At 40.9% G+C, this 22,649-nt stretch overlaps 1 protein-coding gene across 12 annotated transcripts in view; it reads left to right on the top strand.

Moving 5' to 3' along the window:
* Positions 1 to 22,649, top strand: part of MARCHF8 (membrane associated ring-CH-type finger 8) — a 125,260-nt gene that overhangs the window by 88,475 nt on the left and 14,136 nt on the right. For 10 of the 12 annotated variants that reach the window (XM_019813521.3, XM_019813523.2, XM_045040329.1 and 7 more), the window contains one exon: positions 13,133 to 13,183. The exons of 1 other annotated variant lie outside the window; for it this stretch is intronic. In XM_019813521.3, coding sequence (XP_019669080.1) covers positions 13,133 to 13,183 — 51 coding nt within the window. Of the gene's footprint in view, positions 1 to 8,346; positions 8,370 to 13,132; positions 13,184 to 22,649 lie in introns of those variants that run through there. One more of the 12 variants, XM_006937982.3, reaches the window with a different exon arrangement.

A 22,649-nucleotide genomic window follows, 5' to 3' on the forward strand; every position in this document is an offset into this window, starting at 1 on the left:
AGGTGCCCTCCTCAATACCCATCACCCACCCACCCCTCCCTCCCACCCTCCATAAACCCTCAGTTTGTTCTCAGTTTTTAAGAGTCTCTTATGGTTTGGCTCCCTCCCTCTCTAACTTTTTTTCCTTCCCCTCCCCCATGGTCTTCTGTTAAGTTTCTCAGGATCCACATAGGAGTGAAAACATATGGAATCTGTCTTTCTCTGTATGACTTATTTCACTTAGCATAACACTCTCCAGTTCCATCCACGTTGCTACAAAAGGCCATATTTCATTCTTTCTCATTGCCACGTAGTATTCCATTGTGTATATAAACCACAATTTCTTTATCCATTCGTCAGTTGATGGACATTTAGGTTCTTTCCATAATTTGGCTATTGTTGAGAGTGCTGCTATAAACATTGGGGTACAAGTGCCCCTATGCATCAGTGCTCCTGTATCCCTTGGGTAAATTCCTAGCAGTGCTACTGCTGGGTCATAGGGTAGGTCTATTTTTAATTTTTTGAGGAACCTCCACACTGTTTTCCAGAGTGGCTGCACCAGTTTGCATTCCCACCAACAGTGCAAGAGGGTTCCCATTTTTCCACATCCTCTCCAGCATCTACAGTCTCCTGTTTTGTTCATTTTAGCCACTCTGACCGGTGTGAGGTGATATCTGAGTGTGGTTTTGATTTGTATTTCCCTGATGAGGAGCGACGTTGAACATCTTTTCATGTGGCTGTTGGCCATCTGGATGTCTTCTTTAGAGAAGTGTCTATTCATGTTTTCTGCCCATTTCTTCACTGCCCATTTCTTCTTTATAGATTTTGGATACTAGCCCTTTGTCTGATATGTCATTTGCAGATATCTTTTCCCATTCCGTTGGTTGCCTTTAAGTTTTGTTGATTGTTTCCTTTGCTGTGCAGAAGCTTTTTATCTTCATGAACATCCCAGTAGTTCATTTTTGCTTTTAATTCCCTTGCCTTTGGGGATGTGTCAAGTAAGAAATTGCTGCGGCTGAGGTCAGAGAGGTTTTCCCCTGCTTTCTCCTCTAGGGTTTTGATGGTTTCCTGTCTCACATTCACGTCCTTTATCCATTTTGAGTTTGTTAAAATTCTTTTGATCTTGTGTGTTATGTTCAGTTTCATCTATTTCAACCTTGCCTTCCTAGTATAAATGCCACTTAGTCATAGTGTATATCCTTTTTATCTGTTGCTGGATTTGGTTTAATATTTTGTTGAGAATTCTTGATTCTGTATAAGAAATATTGATGTGCTGTTTTCTATTCTTGTGGTATCTTCGGTCTTTTTTTTTTTCTTAAGTGATATTGGCCTCACAGAGTGAGTTGGAAATTGTTCTTTTATTCTGTTTTTAATTTTTTGGAAGAGCTTTTGAGGAACTGGTATTTTTCTTCCTTAAATGGTGGAATTAACCAGTGATGTCATCTGTGCTTAAGTCTTTTATTTGTGGGAAGTTTTTACATAAGTAATTCAATCTGGCTTATTCAGATTTTTTATTTCTTCATGAGTCACTTTTGCTGGTTTGTGTCTGTCTCTGTAGGAATTTTCCTATTTAACTTCTCTCTCTCTATCTCTTTTATTTTGTTATAAAATTGTTCATAGCATTCGTTTATAATCCTTTATATTTCTGTAAGGTTGGTAATACAAACTCTTTTATTCCTAATTTTAGTAATTTGAGTTGTATTTCATTTTTTACTTGGTGAAGCTACATGAAGGTTCTTGGTTTTTTGTTTTGTTTTGTTAGTCTTGTCAAAGAACCAACTTTTGGTTTTGTTGATTTTTCTCCATCCAATTTCTAGTCTTTATTAACATGTTCATGTAATGTTTCCCTCTGTTTGCTAATTTAGGTGTAGTTTACTCTTTTTTTTTTTTTAACCAGTGTCTTGTTGCAGAAGTAATGTATTTGAGCTTATTCTTTATATCTATCAGTGTTTACAGCTGTAAGTATCTTTCTAAGCACAGTTTTAGCTGCATTGGATAAGTTTGGTGTTTTGTGTTTTCATTTTTATTAGTCTCATATGTTCTCATTTTCTTTGTGAGTTCTTTGATGAACTGGTTATTTCAGATCTTGTTAATTTCCATTTAATTGTGAATTTTTCTTATTCTGTTAATGACATCTAATTTAACTCTGTTGTGAGATATCATACTTTGTATTATTTCAGATCTTTTGAATTTATTGAGGCTGGTTTTATGGTCTGCTTAGTAGTGCCATCCTGGAGAGAGTTCCATGTGCACTTGAGAAGAAGGTGTATTCTCTCATAGGGGTTAGTGTTTCTGTAGAGGTCTGTTAGGTCTAGTTGGTTTACAGCGCTGTTCCAGTCTTATCTTTTGTTGGTCTTCTACCTGGTTGTTCTGTCCATTGTTGAATATGGGGAATTGAGGTCTGCCAGTATTGTTGAATTGCCTGGTGTTTACTTTGTTTTGTCAGTTTTTGCTTCCTGTAATTTTTGGCTCTCTTATGAGGTTATATTTTCATGATGGATTGACTGTCTTATAATAAATCTCCCTCTTTATCTCTAGTATAATTTTCTTAAGTGTGTTTTGTCTGATATTGGTATGGTTTTTCCAGCTTTCTTATGGTTACCTTTTTTTGCAATATTTATCTTTTTCCTTCTTTTTTTTTAAATTTTTTTTCAACGTTTATTTATTTTTGGGACAGAGAGAGACAGAGCATGAACGGGGGAGGGGCAGAGAGAGAGGGAGACACAGAATCGGAAACAGGCTCCAGGCTCTGAGCCATCAGCCCAGAGCCTGACGCGGGGCTCGAACTCACGAGATCGTGACCTGGCTGAAGTCGGACGCTTTAACCGACTGCGCCACCCAGGCGCCCCTCTTTTTCCTTCTTTTAACTTTAATCCTGTTTGTAATTTTCAGTGTAAAATGTGTCTTCTCTAGACATTGTAGACTTGCATTTTATGTTTTTATCCACTGTGACAACTCCTTTTGATTGGATTGTTGATATTTATTGCTGTTAATACGGTTTGATTTGTCAGTCATTTCACTTTTTGTTTTCTATTTATCTTGTGCTTTTTCTCTCTGTTTCTCCTTTACTGGCTTCTTTTGCATTAATTGAATTTTTAAAGTTGTCTTCTTAGTGTTTGCTCCAGGGTTTAGGGTATATATTTTAAAAACAAAATCTAACTTCAGATTCATCATATTAATTTAATTCCAGATATATCCAGTAAGATATAAAATCATGCCTCTTATGTAAGTCTTCCCTCTTTGCCTTTCTTGCTAATGTTGTTACCATGTTACATCTATATATGTTACAAATCCAATAATACATTGTTGCAGTTATTAATTTCTCTTTTAAAAAATTTTTTTTAATGTTTATTTCTGAGAGAGAAAGAGAGACAGAGCGTGAGCAGGGGAGGGGCAGAGGGAGGGGGAGACACAGAATCCAAAGCAGGCTCCAGTGAGCTGTCAGCACAGGGCTTGAACTCATGAACCACAATATCATGGCCTGAGCTCAAGTCAGACACTTAACCAACTGAACCACCCAGGTGCCCCTAATTTCTCTTTTAAAGAAGTAAAAGAAAGGAGAGAACTTACAGAGTTTGTTGTTTTAAAGTTATTTAGCATTTCTTGTTCTTACTTATTTCTATGGATTTGAGCTGCCATCGACATCACTTCCTTTTGCCAGTACAGTTTTGTACCCACTCACCTCTTTTGTTTGTTTTTGTCAGATATATCACATTTTTTTTTGTGTTATCATTTCAACAATACAATATGTGCATGTTTTTATGTAATTCCTTTTAAAATCATTTAACAGATGAACGGACAGGAGATACATGTATGTAAACTGGCTTTTATTTTTATTTAATTAGTTTTTCTGGCATTCTTTTTTTTTTTTCATGTGGTTTCTGGTTATTGTTTGGTGTTAACTTGTTTTTAGCCTGAATAACCTCTCTTTGCATTTCTTTTATGGGGTATCTGCCCACATCGCATTCTGTCAGTTTTTGTCATTCTTGGTATCTTCTTGTTATCTTCATTTTACACTTCATTATTGAAGATAGGTGTGCTGGAATAATATTCTTGGTTGAAATTCCTTTCCTTTCAGTTCTCCAAGTATGCCCCCCTCAGTCTTCTGGCTTCCACGGTTTCTGATGAGAAGTCACCTAGTAATCTTTTCAGGGTCTTGTTGTATATAACTAGTTATTTGTCCCTTGCTGCTTTCAAGGTTTTCAAGGTTTTCTCTTTGTCTTTCAGCATGTTGATTTGATGTGTTTGGGTGTGGATTCTTTTGCTTTTATCCTACTAGGTTTAATTTAGCTTCTTGGATGTGGAGATTAATGCTTTTATCAAATTTGAGAGTTTTCAGCCATTATTTCTTTGAATATTTTTTATCTTCCTTTCTTTTCTTTCTCCTGTACTCACATTATGGATATAGTAGTGTACTTAATCATGTTCCATGTTTCTCTAAGGCTCCATTTAGTTTTCTTTATTGTTTTTGATCTCTGTTCTTTAGATTGCATAATCTTTTAGGATCTGTCTACATGTTTACTGACTCTTTCCTCTGCTAGCTCAAATCTGTTGAATGTCTGTAATGAATTTTTCATTTCAGTTGTGCTTTTCAATTCCACGTTTTCCATGTTCACTTTTTTTTTTTTTTTACAATTTCTATCTCTTTATTGCTTTCATCAATTGGATAAGATAATGTCATCATATCTTCCTTTGCCTCTTTAAGTATGGCTTCCTTTACTTCTGTGAACATATTTATAATAGTTACTTTGAAGCCTTTGTGTACTAAAGATGATTTGTGGGCACGCTCAAGGGACTTTTCTGTTAACTGCCTTTTTTTCCTCTTTGGGTTATACTTTCCTCTTTCTCTGCAGGTCTTGTAATTTTTTTACTTAATGCTGTATATTTTATTTTATTTTATTTTATTTTAATTTTTTTTAATGTTTATTTATTTTTGAGACAGAGAGAGACAGAGCATGAATGGGGGAGGGGCAGAGAGAGAGGGAGACACAGAATTGGAAGCAGGCTCCAGGCTCTGAGCCATCAGCCTAGAGCCTGATGCGGGGCTCGAACTCACGAACCATGAGATCGTGACCTGAGCTGAAGTCGGACGCTCAACCGACTGAGCCACCCAGGCGCCCCATGCTGTATATTTTAGATAATACTTTTTAGCATCTCTGAATTAAATTTTTCTACAGCCCTCCCCCCCTACCTCCTGGGGGTTGTTCTTTGTTTAGTAACTTGTAAAAGTTACAGTAAAACTTACAGATTTTTACAGTAAAATCGGTTTTCCTCACAATATATAGTTTGATTTTGCTTTTCGGAGAGGTGAGCCTTGGGCTTGCATTCTCTCAAGTTGAGATGACTGTTTATAGCAGTGTTCTTTTTGACTGTGCCTTTCCCTGATATGTTAAGTTTTCATGTCTCTGTTGATTTCACACTGAGTTTTTAGTTCCATTAACTGCTGGCTGATTGCTCTGCTATTTTGGACAGTTTCATAGGGCATTGTTCCATGGTCTGATCCAAGCAAATTCAGATCCCTTTGCTGCAGTTGTTTTCTTTAAAAAAGAAAAAAAAATTAATGTTGATTTTTGAGAGAGAGAGAGCAGAGGAGAGAGAGCAGAGAGAGAGAGAGGCGGGGGGGGGGGGGTGGAGACATAGAATCTAAAGCAGACTCCAGGACCTGAGCTGTCAGCACAGAGCCTGATGTGGGGCTTGAACTCCTGAGCCTCAAGATCATGACCTGAGCTCAAGTCACGATGCTTCACCACCTGAGCCATCCCAGTGCCCCTGCTGCTCTTGTTTTCAAGACCAGTATTTGAGGTTTCTTCCATCCTCTGGAGGACCTTCCTAGTTGTCTCTGCCCCTGCTTTTCTGTGGTACACTTTTAGTTGTTTTGTGATTTTGCTTGTTGCTCTCTTGGAGCTACCAGTCTCCTCATAAAATGTCATCGTTTTTGCCAGCACCATTAGCCTTGAATTTCTGCGTATTCTATTATAGTTAATGTTTGTTTCCTTGGAGGTAACAGAGGAGCTCTCTTCTCTTGGCCTGCCTTTCCACCTTTGCAAAATCAAAGCTTACGCTCTAGTGCTGGGGGCAGGTAAGGTGACCCACATCTTTTGAAGTGACACACCTGCTTTATGAGCAGTACATTGGTAGGGCAGTAGCCTGTGGCTTTCTTGTTTTGCCTTTCTTGGTGTGGAACTTCCACCCTATTAGTCTGTGGGGCCAAACAACGTTGGGACCACATTACACTCAGTCTACCATGCCTGGAGTAGAGCTTCTGCTTTGCCAGTGGACATTGTGCAGGAGAGAGCCCAGACCTACTTCTGATCACTTTTGCCTGGAACATGGCTTCTACCATATGGAGATGGTGGAGTAGGATGTGTAATGCTTGGGGCCTGCCTCTCTCCTGGAGATACCATTCTGTGCTGTTGGGAGCTGGGGAGAAATAGAGCCATATTCTCTTGGCTGCACCCTCCCAGAGTAGAGCTTCCGTCAGCCTGAGGATGGACTGGGTTGTGGTTCGGATGCCACAGATCCCCAGTGTTCTTACCAAGGTGTAGTCAGTTTTCTTGAATAAATGTTTCTCTATTTGCTCTACGCCCCTAGGATAGTTTCTGATACTTTAGGAATTAAGGGTGCCATTTTACTTTTTATTTTCTGTTCTACTGTTTTGTTATCTCTCCCCATCTCTCTCTCCCCATCTCTCTCTCCCCATCTCTCTCTCCCCATCTCTCTCTCCCCATCTCTCTCTCCCCATCTCTCTTACTTCTCTTTTTCTTACCATCATGTGGGCTAGTCGAACACTTTTAAGAATTTCTTTTTATTTTATGTGTGGTGTTAGCAAGTGTATCTCTTTGTGTAGCTTTTTTAGTGCTTGCTTATCTTTGGAAGTTTGATATATTTCTTATACCTTATTACATCTCTTTAACGTTGGGAACATTTCAAAGACAGTTGTAACAATACTTTGACTTCATTTTCTACTAATTTTAATATGTGTGTCATTTTTAATTGACTGTTCTCCTCATTATAGATTATGTGTTTTATTCCATCTTTGCATATCTGGTATAAATCATTTCTACTGCATGCCAGAGTGCAGCGATTGCCTCAGGGTAAAGCACGTCTATGATTGAGTTGCTAAGTTAACTAGTCAGTGTTTTTAATGGAATATAATTTTTATTTGAAAGAATTACTGGCAAATTCTAGTTATTCTGACTTGGAGATTTGTCAGACATTTTCTCTAAATTGAATGAATGAGCCAGTTTTTCTTTTCAAGGAAAGCAAGTAACAGTTTTTGTTGCCAATGAAAAAATTTGACATCTCTAAGCAAAAATTAGAATTTTGGAAAACTTGTATCCATCACTGTGAGCTTGGTAACTTTTCAATAGTTAAAGATGCTGGTTGTCATATTAATGAGTTATTTTTTTTCATGTTGCATAACGGATTGTGTCAGTATTGAAAGAGTTGTATAACTCAGTGAACCAATAATTTCTAAATGGCCAAGGGTGTGATGTTATAGAGTCATACATGATTAAGAGAGAAAATCAAAGTAAAAGATGGGCCAGTTGATTTTTTTTTTTTAATTTTTTTTTTTCAACGTTTATTTATTTTGGGGACAGCGAGAGACAGAGCATGAACGGGGGAGGGGCAGAGAGAGAGGGAGACACAGCATCGGAAACAGGCTCCAGGCTCCGAGCCATCAGCCCAGAGCCCGACGCGGGGCTCGAACTCACGGACCGCGAGATCGTGACCTGGCTGAAGTCGGACGCTTAACCGACTGCGCCACCCAGGCGCCCCTGGGCCAGTTGATTTTAATGGAGTATTGAAAATTTATTAATGTCACTTTAGAGTTTACATCACAGCTAATTACTTGAGTTTTTGTGTAGTACAAAGAATATCCAGTTACCTCAAATAGTTTTTAAATACACATTCCTTTTATAAATACCTAACTGTATAAGGCCAAATTTTCTTCATTTACTTCAGTTAAAAACAACAGAGGAGATTGAATGTGCAAGCACATATGAGAATCCGGCTGTCTTCTATTAATTGGACAATAACTTTATAAATCCAAAAGATTTACAAAAATATAAAACTGTATTACTCTGTGCACTTATTTTTCTTCAGAAAGATAGTTATTTTCATGGAAATGTTATTTATATTAACTGGGCTTATTCTGATTGAATTAAGAGATTCATATTGTAAACATTCTTTTCTTTTTTTTTTAAGTTTTATTTTGAGAGAGGGAGAGCACATGAGTGGGGGTGGGGAAGGCTGAGAGAGAGAGAGAATCCCAAGCAGGCTCTGTGCTATTCATGCAGAGCCTGGTGTGAGGCTTGATCCTGTGAACCATGAGATCATGACCTGAGCCCAGATCAAAAGTCAGATGCTTAGCCAACTGAGCCACCCAGGTGCCCCTGTTTTAATTTGTAATGTGGAAAATATAAATATATATAACCCACATACTCAAAATGTTAGGAGTCTTCAGTAACTTACATTGTAAAGGTGCCCTAAGACTAAAAAGTTGGAGACCTGTGCGTATACTTTTTCTCCTCACTGCCCCACCGTGATTGCTGCACCTCCTGGCATGCTATCTTTATTCCAGGGTGACTGAGGAAAGGAGGAATGCTGGAGAAAGGAGCAATGGCTATATCAGGAAAGCAAAATGTTCTCCCAGAAAACCTCAAGTTTAATGTCTAGGGAGAACTTTCTTACATATTTAGCCTTAACTGCAAAAGAGAGTGAGAGAGTGAGAAAGTGAGAGCTTTGGGTTGGGTCCATTCCTGCTCGGAACAAATTTGTTCTGTTGGCAGGGATGAGTATTGGGTAGATACATAGTTATCTGTTACACAGAGTGTTTTTGTTTTGTTTTTTCCTTGTTTGTTTCTTGTGTTTGTAGTCACTGGTCCTGGTCAGAGTTTCAGGGAAGCTCCCACATGAAGTTTAATTGTTTGACTCCTTTATACAAAATCCTTAAAACTTGCTTAGACATCTCACCTCATTGTCTTCTTGTTAATTCTTGGGTTCTACTTTCTAGGGCGTATTTGGTCTCTGTGGGCTCTGCATCTCTGTTCTACCCTCAAGGTACATGCTATTGGAGCCACACATGGACTTGGAAAACGCCATTGACAGGACTGATTAAGTTGTGAAATGTCCCTTATTCTTCAACAGAGCTTCTCTTTATCTTTGTGATTTGGTAACATCTTACATTAATAAAACTTCTCTTTCTCACACCCTCAGACTCCTTTCCCAGTGTATGTATCAGTCAGTTTCCTGATTGATTTATTTGTATTAACTCAGTTGTGAGCTCACTGCCATATTGTATGCAGAAATTCACTTTTATATTAGTCATGGTTTGCTTTTTAAAAAAATGAATCCAAAGCATAAGAGACTCTTAAAAACTGAGAACAAACTGAGGGTAGATGGGGGGTGGGAGGGAGGGGAGGGTGGGTGATGGGTATTGAGGAGGGCACCTTTTGGGATGAGCACTGGGTGTTGTATGGAAACCAATTTGACAGTAAATTTCATATTTAAAAAAACTGAAAAAAAATGATATTGTTATATTTCAATTAAAAAAATGAATCATAGCCTTTATGGATTATGTTGGCCCAGGATTTGGAATGAAATTTACATCTTAAAGTGTAGTCTGGGGACCAGTAGCATGGGAGTCACCTGAGAACTTATGGAAATGCAGAATCTCAACCCACCTCGAACCTAACAAATCACAATCTGCATTTTTACTAAAGTCCTTAAATGATTCAAGTGCACAAAGTTTCAGAAGCACTGGTCTAAGGGAGACCACAAATGAGAAGAGGATATGGAACTGTGTTCTGAGGAGCTCTTGCTTAACGTAGACAAAAAGAGCCCACCAGAGACACATGGAGAGGAGAGAAGGCCAGGGGAGCGGGTGGTATCACAGTGTGGCATCACCTGGTGCCTTCTCGGAGGAAAGAAGGTAACAGTTTTTTCTACCAGCAGTGAGGCTTTTCTGTCTCCCAGGATTACAACGTGGTGGACCCATTAAGTGGTGACTAAGCATATTAAAGATTTATAAAAATAGTTTGCTGAAGTCTGTATCACTTGGGCATTGAAGCTTAGTTTTGGCTTAAACCGGAATGGAACTCTTTTTCTCTTTGGTATGCCTAATTCCCATTCTTAACATTGATGTTTGGTAAACTTTACTTCTTTTTATTCCGAAGCGTACCATTGTACCCTGCTATAATTCATGGATGTGCTTTTTAACGTTCTTAAAAATGTTTTTGTTCATTTTCCCCCCTGGTTGTATATTTCTCATCAAAACACAATTTCAAAGCAGTTCTGTGGTGACATCGTCATTAGAACAAGCCTAGGAGCGAGATTCATTTTTGTCCGTGTTTTGTGCCTAATATGGTTGTTTGCATGTGGTAGTCGCATGGTAAATAAGTATGGAATGAATGAGTCACTGGTTTGAATGCATGCTGGGATTTGCTTCCTGAAAAATAGTTCTGTTATGGTCCTGAACTTCTTAGATTTTCAGTAAGTCCGAATAAATGTAGCAGCATTTAAGGGAAATTACAATGCTCTGTTGGAACTGAATTGTTAATCTGCCAGGCAGTGGAGAAGCAATTCTAAATATTGACAGAATTCAGTCTTTAAAACATCTGTATCTGCTGGGGCTGGTTAAGTTGTTTGATTTTTACCAGTGTAAAATATTGAATTGTTCTTTTTTTTTTAACTTTTTATAAGCCTTTTAAAAAATATTTACTTAAATTCAGGTTAGTTGAATTGTTCTAACAAGGGAAACAGGGCACAGGCTTATATCATTAAATTTATTTCTCAAGTTCATAAGGTAATAAGCAACTTTTTGATCTCAGTCTGGATTTATAAAGTTACCTAGCTTAACAGTGAGACCCACCCTAATAACCCTGTCTATGGAATGGTAAGTGTCAAAAAAAGTCAGGGAAAGGAATTACTGCTTTTCTTAGTACCTCAGAACGTCTTTGTGGATTTCCAGGTAGTGTTAAACTGGCCATTTCTTGAAAGGTAGTGGGTAATGTCATATCAGTTGTATTGGTTTTCTGTACCGATAATCCAGGATGTGTGGTATCTTTGTTTTAGTTTAGTAAACTAAATTAAAATTTAGTGGTAAATTGCCAGTAGATGAGCCTCTAAGCCTGGATTCACAGCAGTGCCCTGTGTTTGTCCATAGTACATTCTTGACTCATGAATGAAACTTGAATGGTTACAGATTTACCTGTTCTGTGGACAGACTCTCCATTCCCCGTGAGTGAAGGCTAGAATAAGATGAATGAATGAAATTCCTAATTCATCTGGTCTCTTAGAAATAGTCTTTGGTGACATTGCCAACACTTTAACCATACTTTATAATTTTGTTCTTTTCTTTTGTAACTATCTGATTGACTTGCTTAAGACCAAGAAACATTCCATTGAGGCTATGCACTTAGTAACAGTGTCTGTATTGTATTATACTCAAGAGTTTGAACTTCTGTTTTCACTCAGATTTATAAAATAAGAAAAGAATATGTAGAAAATAATCAAAAAATTGCACATTTACATTGCTGTGAAGACGAGACAACATTGTCAAAACAAGCGCCAGCTGGCAGGCCACTTGGGAGCTCTTGAAATGTTTCTGTGCTAACATTTTAGGGATGTTGAGTGTTCAAAAGCCAAGTGTATACCAAAGTCAAGGCAGTATGTAATTTGGTGGGTTGAGGGAAAGGGGAAAGTTAACACTTTCTTGATTGCTAGTTCTCTTTTAGTGGAGCCTTGGTGGCATGGAATCCACTCTTTCAAAGCAGTTTTAGATCTACTGGCTCCTTTGTACTTCTGACTGACCAAAAGAATTTTACCTGCTAATTGCGTCTCAGCCTTTTCTAGTCTTCCCTATGGTTATTGTGAAATGTGAGATGAATAGAGAATATATAATCTTAAAAATGGAAATGAGATAATCTCTTCCGTTAATAGTTTTTTTGTTTTGTTTTATTTTACTCATTTGCGCTTAGAGCAAGGCCAGTAGGAATCAAGAAGAGTTACTTTCTTATTTTTAGAAAATCAGACTTACATTTGGAATGTTCACTGATTTTTTTTTTTTTTTAAGAAAATTATAGTGTGGAAGATTACTATACTCATTTGCTGTGGCTGCTATAACAAAATCACCATGGAGTGAGCGCTTAAGCAACAGGAGTTATTTTCTCATGGTTCTAGAGGCTAGAAGTCCAAGATTAAGGTGTCAGCAGGTTTGGTTTCATCTGAGGCCTCTCTCCTTGGCGTGCAGATGGCCGCCCCTGCCTTCTCCCATGTCTTCACCTGGTATTCTCTCTGTGTGTACCTTTGTCCGAATTTCAGCTTCTTTAGAAGAACATCATTCATATTGGGTCAAGTCCCACCCTGATTACCTCATTTTAACATAATTACCTCTTTAAAGACCCTATCTCCAAATACAGTCACCTTCTGAGTACTAGGGGTTAGAACTTCAACATACGGATTTGGGGGGACACAATACAATCCAGTCCATAGCAGTTCTGTGTCGGGGAGGTCATTTTCAAGGGAGAAAGATAAGGTAGGTTATTCAAGAATTCGAAGTGAAAATGAAGAGAACCTAAACCTAAAGCATTGACAGTAGAAATGCAAATGAGTTGGAGACTGAGACATTACAGAGGAAGAATTTGTTGTAAGACTTTGTGACTAAAGATGGAGGAGGCTAGCATGACTCTCAGATTTCTCTAACCCAGGAGGAGAAACAGGCTTGAGGGAACAGATGTGAGTGGTGGGATGTCCCATTTGAGTACTCAACACTTGACAGCCAGACAACCTGGGTGGTGTCAGCTGTCCTGCTTTCTTCTTCCTCATCCTACAGTGGCTCCTCATAGCATAGACCACATCACAGTAAACTGAACATGCTATTTCTCACCTCTGAACCTCCATTTGAATGTGCCTTAAGACACTTGTAGCCCTCTTATTTTTTGTTAATTCCAAATTCCTGTTCTTGGTAACTTAAGTTCCTTTAGGGCAGGGACTATTGTTTTATTCATTTTTGCTGGCACATAGTACTTTACACTCAGCAAATTCTAGTTGAGGGAATGATTGCCAGGATTATTATGATTAATGGTCTGTGCACATTTTAATCACCTGTTTCATTTTCTTGATACTTAACACCTGTTTGGTTTTCTTGCAGAATGAGAAGACTTTGGGACATTCCATGAGTCATTCAAGTAACATTTCTAAGGTAGAGTGCCAGAAGTATGTTATTCTCATGATTTGGGGTTTTGGTTTGGTTTCTCCCAGCTTAAATGTGATTATACTCCTTTCTTTTCAAGATGCAGAGTTATTTACACAGTTCTTAGTCTGCTCTAGGACCATACAACAAGGTGTGTGGCAGTTATGTTTTTCTAGTGAGGCGATTCTGAATGTGTGTTACGGTTAGTGACTAATAGAAGAAAAAACTATTTCTCCCAGGAGAAATCATTTACTCTCAGGTAAAAAAAAAAAAATCTCAGAGAGTCACCAGAAAATCTGTCCCCTCAATTAGGAGCACATTTGATCTTAACAAATAGCCAACTCTGGTGACTTAAATAATTATGGATTTATGTGGTTCTAATTGTGTCTGGAGATAGGTGGTCCAAGGCTGATGTAGTTGTTCAAAAATGTCAGTGATTCAGGAATTTTCTGTCCTCTCTGTGCCACCTTCTTGCACATTGTCGTCATCCTTATGCTTTCTATTACCTCATGGCCTCAAGATGGGAGTTAGACCTCCAGGTACCACGGCTGTGGCCTTGGCAGGAATGAGAAAAATGATGAAGGATGGAGGGGTCTGTCAGCTGAGAGTGACCCTTTTCAGCAGGAAGTGCTTTCCCAGAAGCCCTAGCCAGCTAGCTGCCTGACATGTGCTTACATTTCACTGCCCAGAACTGGATCCAGAGCCACCTCAAGTTGGAAAGTGGCTAGGAAAATGAGGGGTGACAGGGTGAATTGGCCATCCTACAGCACCTGGCACACCTGTGGTGTAGTCGCTCGACTAGCCTGTCAGGAGCATGTCAGCTGCTGTGGGGTGACCCAGGAGCCAGCGGACAGTGTCTCGCACTCAGCTACCTTGTTTGCATGCCCTGCTCATCTTGGCCCATCCTGGGCTCTGGCCAACCTGTTGTCCATGCAGTATGTCCTTGTAGGCTCCTTGAAGAGATGGGCCTTCTCCCCATGTCTGTGTCAGCTGACGAGACACTGGCACAGATCGTCACAGGAAGATCTGAACAATGTGACAGATCTTCTTCTGCTGTCTCCAGCCTCCCAAGTAGTCAGAAATGAACACATTATATGCCATTTTAATTTACAAACTATATACCTATTCTCACTTGTATCACCCCCTTTTTAAAAGTAAAAGTAGGGGCGCCTGGGTGGCACAGTCGGTTAAGCGTCCAACTTCAGCCAGGTCACGATCTCGCGGTCCATGAGTTCGAGCCCCGCGTCGGGCTCTGGGCTGATGGCTCGGAGCCTGGAGCCTGTTTCTGATTCTGTGTCTCCCTCTCTCTCTGCCCCTCTCCCGTTCATGCTCTGTCTCTCTCTCTCCCCCCCAAAAAAATAAATAAATAAAAAATAAAAGTAAAAGTAGAATCTAGCAAATCCTTTGAGACAATTAGTCTGTTCTTAGGCATATTTCTGACCTCACCATATATCATTCGTCCACTTCATGATGCATAAAAAGTAGGGGCGCCTGGGTGGCTTGGTTGGTTAAGCGTCCGACTTCGGCTCAGGTCATGATCTCACGGTCCGTGAGTTCGAGCCCCGCATTGGGGTCTGTGCTGACAGCTCAGAGCCTGGAGCCTGTTTCAGATTCTGTGTCTCCCTCTCTCTCTGCCCCTCCCCTGTTCATGTTCTGTCTGTCTCTGTCTCAAAAATAAATAAAACGTTAAAAAAAAAATTAAAAAAAAAAGTAAAGTACATATGCTCTATGTGATATCGAAGGCCGTTTAGAGTACTCCTTGGTGCGTTCCTGACCTGACCTTCCCCGCAGAACAGTCATTCAAAAGCCACAGGCTTCATCCACCTCACATGAATACCTTTCAGTGAATCCTTCTTGTTCCAACCTCCATTTCTTTTCTTCTGCTGTTTGTTCAGCTAGGAATGTGAGAGTTAATAGAACTGTACAGTGGTAGATCATTACTGTCTGAGTGAGATGGCAAGTTTTGCCTTACTACTTTTTTTTTTAACGTTCATTTATTTTTGAGAGAGTGCAAGCAGGGGAGGGGCAGAGAGAAAGGGAGACACCGAATCTGAAGCAGGCTCCAGGCTCCAAGCTGTCAGCACAGAGCCCGATGCAGCGCTTGAACTCATGAACTGCGGGATCATGACCTGAGCCGAAGTCGGATGCTTAACCGATGAAGCCACCCGGGCACCCTATTGCCCTACCACTTTTGAAGGTGCTGCCCAATGTTTAAGCACTGAGAAAAGTAAGAAGATGCAAATCCAGATGGTCTGTCTGGTTAAGTTGAATGTAACATTATTATTATCATTTTTATTATTATTATTTTATTTGAGGGAGAGTAGGGGAGGGGCAGAGAGAGAGAGTGAGAGAGTGAGCGAGAGAAAGAATAATCTTAAGCAGGCTTCACACTCAGTGCATAGCCTGACATGGGACTTGATCCCACAACCCAGGGATCATGTCCAGAATTAAAAAAAACAGAGTTAAAGTGTGGAGCAGAGTTTTGTTTTTGTTTTTGTTTTTGTTTTTCAATATATGAAATTTATTGTCAAATTGGTTTCCTGGAGCAGAGTTTTCTGCCACAGAGGAGGGCCAAGAAGTTGTGGGCCTCTTCCATTTTCAAAGTAGAGGTTCCTGCACGCTGGAAATCCTGGTTCCTCCAGGAAAATCGCTGGAGAGGTGTGTGCACACATTGCTTCCTGGTGAGCCATCAGCCTGAAATTTTGTTGCAAAATGTACCCTCTGTAATAAGAAAGTTGTGTGATGTAGAGTTGTTAGGCATAAACCAGATACATGGTGCTGGGGGAGGGAGGGCAGGACTGCTCTGAAAGATAACTTTGTTTTTGAGACTGCATTTCTTTCTTGCAGTATTTATAAAATGAGCCTGTTGTTCGAGGCCCCTTTAGGCCATGGCGCATAAAACTCCATCTTCAGTGTAGCAGACATACTCAAGCAGATACTTAGTACCCTTGACATAGAAGATACAAACAAGGGTTAGAACACAGACATGTTTTATGCTGCCTGGAATCTCCCTTGTGTCTCTCAGGAGACTTTTTCTGTTGACTCAGCCTCCAGCTGGATTCAGCACTGGTTTGTGCTGAGGGTCGTCAGTCACCTGCAGAGCGCATTATGCTCATGCAGTTTACCGCTTACAGGTAACTGAAGTTACTTGAAGTTAGAAGTTGAGAGCAGGTAAAAATAAACCTTCTGTCTGTCTCTTTGTATCCCAGCTAGATAGATTTTGTTACAGAGTGATTTGTTACAGGGGGTGTTTCAGTGTTTGTTGGAGGCACCCCATGTTTTCTTGAAGCCTCAGAAACCTAACTCCCCTTACAGGAAACAGGAAGGTTAGATGGGATGTGTGAGGGGCAGCTAGGTGGCTCATCTGTTTTTAAAATGGGCATCCAAATGTGATCCTCTTAGAGAGTTAATTAAGGAAGAATATTGAGACATTTAAGCAGTTTCGATCACAGAGGCTTTACCCAGTACTTGGTTTTGTATCAATGGTAATGACATTAAGTGGGTATCATTTATTGATTCTAAGTGCAAGTTTTCATGAAATTTGTTATCTCATCCTAGTGGCTCATCCTGACCCCCTAAGCGGTCCCCTAGTCACCTTTCCCTGTTTTCAACAGAGCACCTGTCACTCACTGCCTGAGTTTTTATTGGTGTTTTTTGTTTGTTTGTTTGTTTGTTTGTTTACCGTTGCCCTTTTGCCCCACAAGTAAGTTCCATGAGGCTAGGGTTATATCTTGTTTGCCCGTAAAACTTCAGAGCCCTGGAGTTGCTTAGTACATGTTTGTTGAGCAAATGTTTGCATAGCGTTGTGCTAGACATTATGTCTAGCCCATCGTTCTCTCCATCGTCACAGCCGTGTCCTGGGCCCAAGCCTCCTGGATTACTGCAGTAGCTTTCTAAGAATCTGCCTAAATTCTTGCAGCCTCCCAAATCAGCCACCACCCAGCAACTAGGTAAATAGAATCCTAATGCTTCTCTTGTTAAGCCTTCAGTGGCTTCTTACTGCATTTAGAATAAGATTCAAACCCTCTACTTTGATGTGCCACATCTAAGGTGATCTGGTCCTGGCCACTTGCAAACTCATTCATTTAAAGCACTTATCATAGTTTATAATGATATTGTAGCAATGTGTAGCAAATCATTATTTTTTTTTAAAGAAGTAGTAGAATTGCCCCCTAGTAAAAGACCTGTTCTGTTGACCAAGTGTCTAGAGAAGCTGAGGTAGGGTGAGACCTCGAAGGCATGCTTGTGGAAAGAGGGGCACTTGAATGCAGCTCTCCATGCAGCCTCACCCTGACCTTTGTCCTGCTGAGGGGTCCTAGGGTGTGGGCCAGCAGGGTTCCCCAGGCATGAGCCATCTACACCCCACCCTCACCCTGTGCACTACCTGTGCTGTTTGCGTAATCATTTTCTTTAAACGGGCTTACTGTATTTAACTACGTTTTGTATCACTGTATGGTATCTGAAATCACGTTTTTGATTTGCTAGTTTTCTGATGTGAAATTAAAACGTAGCTATGAAAAATAAAAAATATGTTCTTCAGTATGTCAACTAAACTCTTGTTCTGTGACCCACCACTTCTCCTGATTCTGCCCTTTGTGAATTAGCACTGTGACAGACAAGGGGATTTGGGAGGCCATGTGGTGAGGGAGAAGGGAGGGTGGAGGGGGGTGTCTGTGCTGCAGGAATGTGATGTGCAGCACCTGGCTGTCAGATGGCCCTCACTCCCAGGGTAGTTTGGAGCTCGGGCTGGTGAAGGGAATGCGGCGAGGTACAGAATGTAGCCTCGGAGTGGTGATTGCTTGTGGCACATCAGGGTGAAGTGATACGCTTCCCTGTTCAGGGGAATTGTACCACAATTGCCCCCTGCCTAAAGGCTGTCTCCTCACTCGGCATAGGGTATCCTTGGCATGAGGTGTCCTCATCTGTAACGTAGACAAGGGGGCCCAGTGCAGCATATGTGAGGATTACATGAGTTCACACTTGTCCCACACTTAACTCTATGCCTGATGTTGTGCTCTGAATGCTGAACCAAACAGAGAAGAGAGGAATAAGCAGACCTCCATAAAGTACCTGGCAGATGAAGCGAATTATGATGAAGGTAAAAGACAAGGGGCTGAGGTAGGGAATGACAAGGAACCAAAGTTTAGAAGGGCTGCTTGGGAGAGGTGTAGCTCAGGGGAGGCACGTAAAGCAGAACATAAACAGTGAAAAGGAGCCAGCCAGGATAGGATTAAACTGTTGAAAACTGGTTGTCCCCTCCTTGGGAAATCCGGGACATTAGGCATATATACTGGGAGTGATGACTGTTATAGTTGCCCAATTGCAGGGTGCCTGTAAACTGTGGGGCCATGTTGGCTGGGGGCCAACACTGAGGACCACTGTACGTTGCCCTAAAATCCTTTAGAAGAAGGTTGGAATTCCCTGTGGGATGCTTGAACTCAGTACCACTAGAATTTTTTTTTTTAATGTTTATTTTAGAGAGAAAGAGAAAGAAACAGAGTACAGGCATGCGCAGGGGAGCGTCAGAGAGAGAGGGAGAGAGAGAATCCTAGGTCGCCTTCTTACTGTTGGTACGGAGCCTGATGTGAGGCTGCATCCCACCATCTGTGAGATCATGAGCTGAGCTGAAATCACGAGGCAGATGCCTACCCAACTGAGCTACACCCAGGCGCCACTGGAGTTTTTTTTTAGATACCAGGAATTTGCTTAGGTCAGGCTCATCCTAAGGGCTGGGCTTTCTAGAGCCTCTGCTCAGGCCTCTCATAACACCCAGATATGGCATTAATTTACAATGAGAGAAGCATTCTCATTTGACCCTGGGAATAGGACTTGGTCCAGGTGACACAATTTCTTAAGCAAGTTCATGATTGGTAGCACTTACAGGAAGATGGCAGTGGTAAGCTAGATCTGTATCATGAAGCCTGGAGCATGGGTATTGTCCTCTCTGCAGCCAGGCAGCTAGTCTTACTAGGCTGACATTGCTGAAGGCTGGTACCTAGTAGAATATTTTAGAGCTCTGCATAATTTTATTCAGATACCATGAGCATTATGTGCCTCTGGTTGATCAAATGTTCCTGGGTAGAGGTCAGACTGGACATGTGTAACAAGCCCTTAAAATTATTGCTGTTCTGTTTTTTTGGCAAGCAAATCTCAGTGAATTTAAGCATTGACTCTCCTAGATCTCTCGAGTATTTTCTAGTTTTGACTGCCATCAGATAGGAATGAGTTATAGGAGGATGTCGTGTGTAGATGTAAATACAGTCCTAGGAGGGAGGCCACACACTGTGCTATGGTTGTCAAGACCAGTGTCTGCTTCTCTGTGCTTCTGAGTGCAAAGTTGATTGGAGACAGACTTAGGTTGCTCAGACTTACAGGTTAAGTACAAGGCAAAATATGCCTTTCCTAATTTATTCTGAAGAAAACATCCCAAAGACAAGATACTTACTTTCCTGTGGCAGGAGCAGGGGAATGACTTGGAGGAGTTGAGTGGCATCATCAACACATTGTAGCCTCACTTGGGATCCTGATGGAGCGTCATGGGCAGTGTTTTGCTATTGGCTCCCCTTTTGCAGAGACCATATTTGCATTTATTGTTTTCTTCTGACTGGTTACAGTTTAGTTTTGGGCTACAGCTTGGTCTCCAGTGGTTTCTTTTCAAAATTTGGTTCCGAGTCTTCTTGTGGGGGGAAAAGGCAGGGTTAAAACCAGTGTCGAATAACACCAGCAGGTTATTTATTTGCTTTTTCACTCTTACTCTCTCATGAATGCACAGTGGAGCTTCCAGCACGAGAGATGGCATCTTCTCTCAGACACTAGTGGAATATGTGCTGGTGGCCTTGTGGTTTAAGGTCTTCAAGTATAGTAAAGATTGATTGATGTCACCCACATAAACACAAGCTCTTTGGGGACCTCAGTAATTTTTTAGAGCATAAAGGGGTCCTAAGACCAACAAGTTTGAGAACCTGTTTTACACCTACGAATAGGCAGTCACTCCAGAGTGTACTTGTTTTATTCATTCAGCTGTACGTGAACACCTACTGTGTGCCAGGCACTACACTAGGCTAAACAGCAGCAGCTTCTGAGTTAGCATATTATTACAGAAACATCTTTTTATGAACCTTGATAAGTGCTATGACAGAATTGAACCAGGGTAACAAGTACAGTAAAAACCACTTTTTGAGGAGCAACCTGTGGAGGGGCCAGTCACGTAGCGTGAGGTGTTGGAGCGGCCCCAGGAGGGGCAAGGGGGGAGGGTGGAGTGCTGGGTGACCCAGTACCATGATTTTGGATCTTTGTATGGTTATACTTGTACGTTCTGGGAATGTGAAACCATCTTTGCTCAGAAATCATTGCCATCAGCGTAGTTTATTGAAAGCAAGCTATATTTGTAAGGTTCCCAACAGTAGCTGGAAGCCTACTTTAGAAGATGAGCCATGAGAAGGTTCCTTCAGCTGTTGCTTTGCCTCTAACAGTACTGTGATATATGCCCCTCATTGTGCTGGGGACGTAGTAGTATTCACATAGTTCTAACTCTCTCTAAAAGGCCACTGAAGAAAAGAATTCAGTGTTAGTGTTACTTGCTAGGCAGTGCTGAGAGTCGTTTATAATGGAACTCATTTTAGAATTCAGTAGTTTTTAGTGCACACTCTCCTCCATGAATCCTATATTGTATATATTCTATATTTACTTTCTTAGTGGTCAGTTTTAATTAATTGCCATTGTGAAAGCTTGTTGTTGGCACAGCCCTTCATCGAGAGTCAACATGTATTTATCAGAACAGCCACAGAACTGGCCTCTCCTTCAATGGTAGCTCATTTTTGCAGTTGAATACAACTGGGTATTTATTTATAGAAATCAGAGTCTGTTATAAGGAAGCATTTGTTTTCACAGAGCAACTTCTGTGCTGAGCAGAAAGTTTACTGAAATGCAGTTGCAGCCTGTACTGCAGAGTACAAACACCAAGTGAGACTTTATTTGGCTTTATTATGTGAAGTCAGGCCTGCTGAGGTGGCAGTAAGGGACAGATTATTATCTCGTGGTTTGAGAGGGAGTGAGGATGGGCAGTAGCCTTTAGTAACGTACCGAGCAAGAAGTGAACGTAAGCTGGTCTGGTAAGCACGATTTCTAAAATGCCCCATCCTAATGTCCAGAACCCGTGAATGATGAGACGTCATTCCCACGATGTTATATTGTATGAGTGGAATCATGTGAGCTCTTAAAAGCAGAGTACTTTCTCTGGCTGGTGGCAGAAGAGGACACGAGAGATTAGAAGTAAGAATGGACTTGAACATGGGAGGGATCGATGGGGCATGCAGGTGACCTCCAACTTGGGACAGCCTGCAGGGAACTGGATCTTGCCAACAATGAATGAATGTGAAGTGTATTCTTCCCCAGGGCCTCCAGAAAGGTGGGAGGCCCTGAGCAGAGGATCCCGTCACACTGTGTGCCAGATTATAAATTCGTGTGGTTTTAAGCCACTAAGTTTGTGGCAATTTGTTACACAGCAATAGAAACCTAACACAGCTGGCAAATGCTGTCCTTGTAAAGGAAAGCCCCTCTCTCTTGGGTGCTGTCAGAGCCCTCACCTCTGAAATCTCTGTGCTGATGGTATAAATTGCTCTCTTGATTAGCCATCTTCTTCTCTAACTTGTTTTGATATTTTGTATTTTCTTTGTGGAAATACAGTAATGACTTCAAATTATTTTGACCATGATCCTTGGTAAGAAATAGTTTTTACGTTGAAACTCAGTTCACTCACAAACACAACTGAAAGAAAAATTTCCTCCAAAAGACTTCATCCTTGTGATGTCAGATGCATTCTGACATCTTCTGTTTTATTTCATTTTTCAAAAATGTAGATTATGACTCACTAGACCAGTTTCTTTACTGGTTTTTCCAGAGTTGGAAATCGATACAGTTGGTTGTGCTTCTGTAGTTTTATTTTACTTCTCAAACTTTTAATCACATGTTATTTTTCAAAAACCAATTTGTAGTTAGTAAATGCCTACTGATGGTAAAAGTGGTGTCATGGTTGGGAAGGGTCTCCATTGAAGTACTTGTTTCTCCTGCCCAGGGTCCCTGGTCTCCTTCCACATGTCAGAGCAAACCACTGTTAGGAGCCTTGAAGTGTGCACCCTTCCCCTGATAAATAGTCTGCACAGGCCCACACACAGAGCATGGCCCTCCCCTCTGCCCATTTCCTCCTTGTGCCCAGTATGGACTCCGCTCCAAGCCCAGGGGCACTGAGGTTATGGCAGGCGACTGTTCCCACAAACAATGCTGAGCAAACCTCTCTGTATATATGTGTGAGGATGGATTCCTGAAAGGAGAATTGCTGGGCCCAAGTGAACGTGCATTTGTAATTTAGAATCTAATTGCCACATTGCTATCTTGTGAAGTTTAGCCGTTTGCTTTCCCACCGGCGGTATATAAACATGGCTGTTCTCCCGCACTTTTGCCAACACAGGTATTCTGT

The sequence above is a fragment of the Felis catus genome, chromosome D2, assembly GCF_018350175.1.
Source record: "Felis catus isolate Fca126 chromosome D2, F.catus_Fca126_mat1.0, whole genome shotgun sequence".
Lineage (NCBI taxonomy): Eukaryota > Metazoa > Chordata > Mammalia > Carnivora > Felidae > Felis > Felis catus.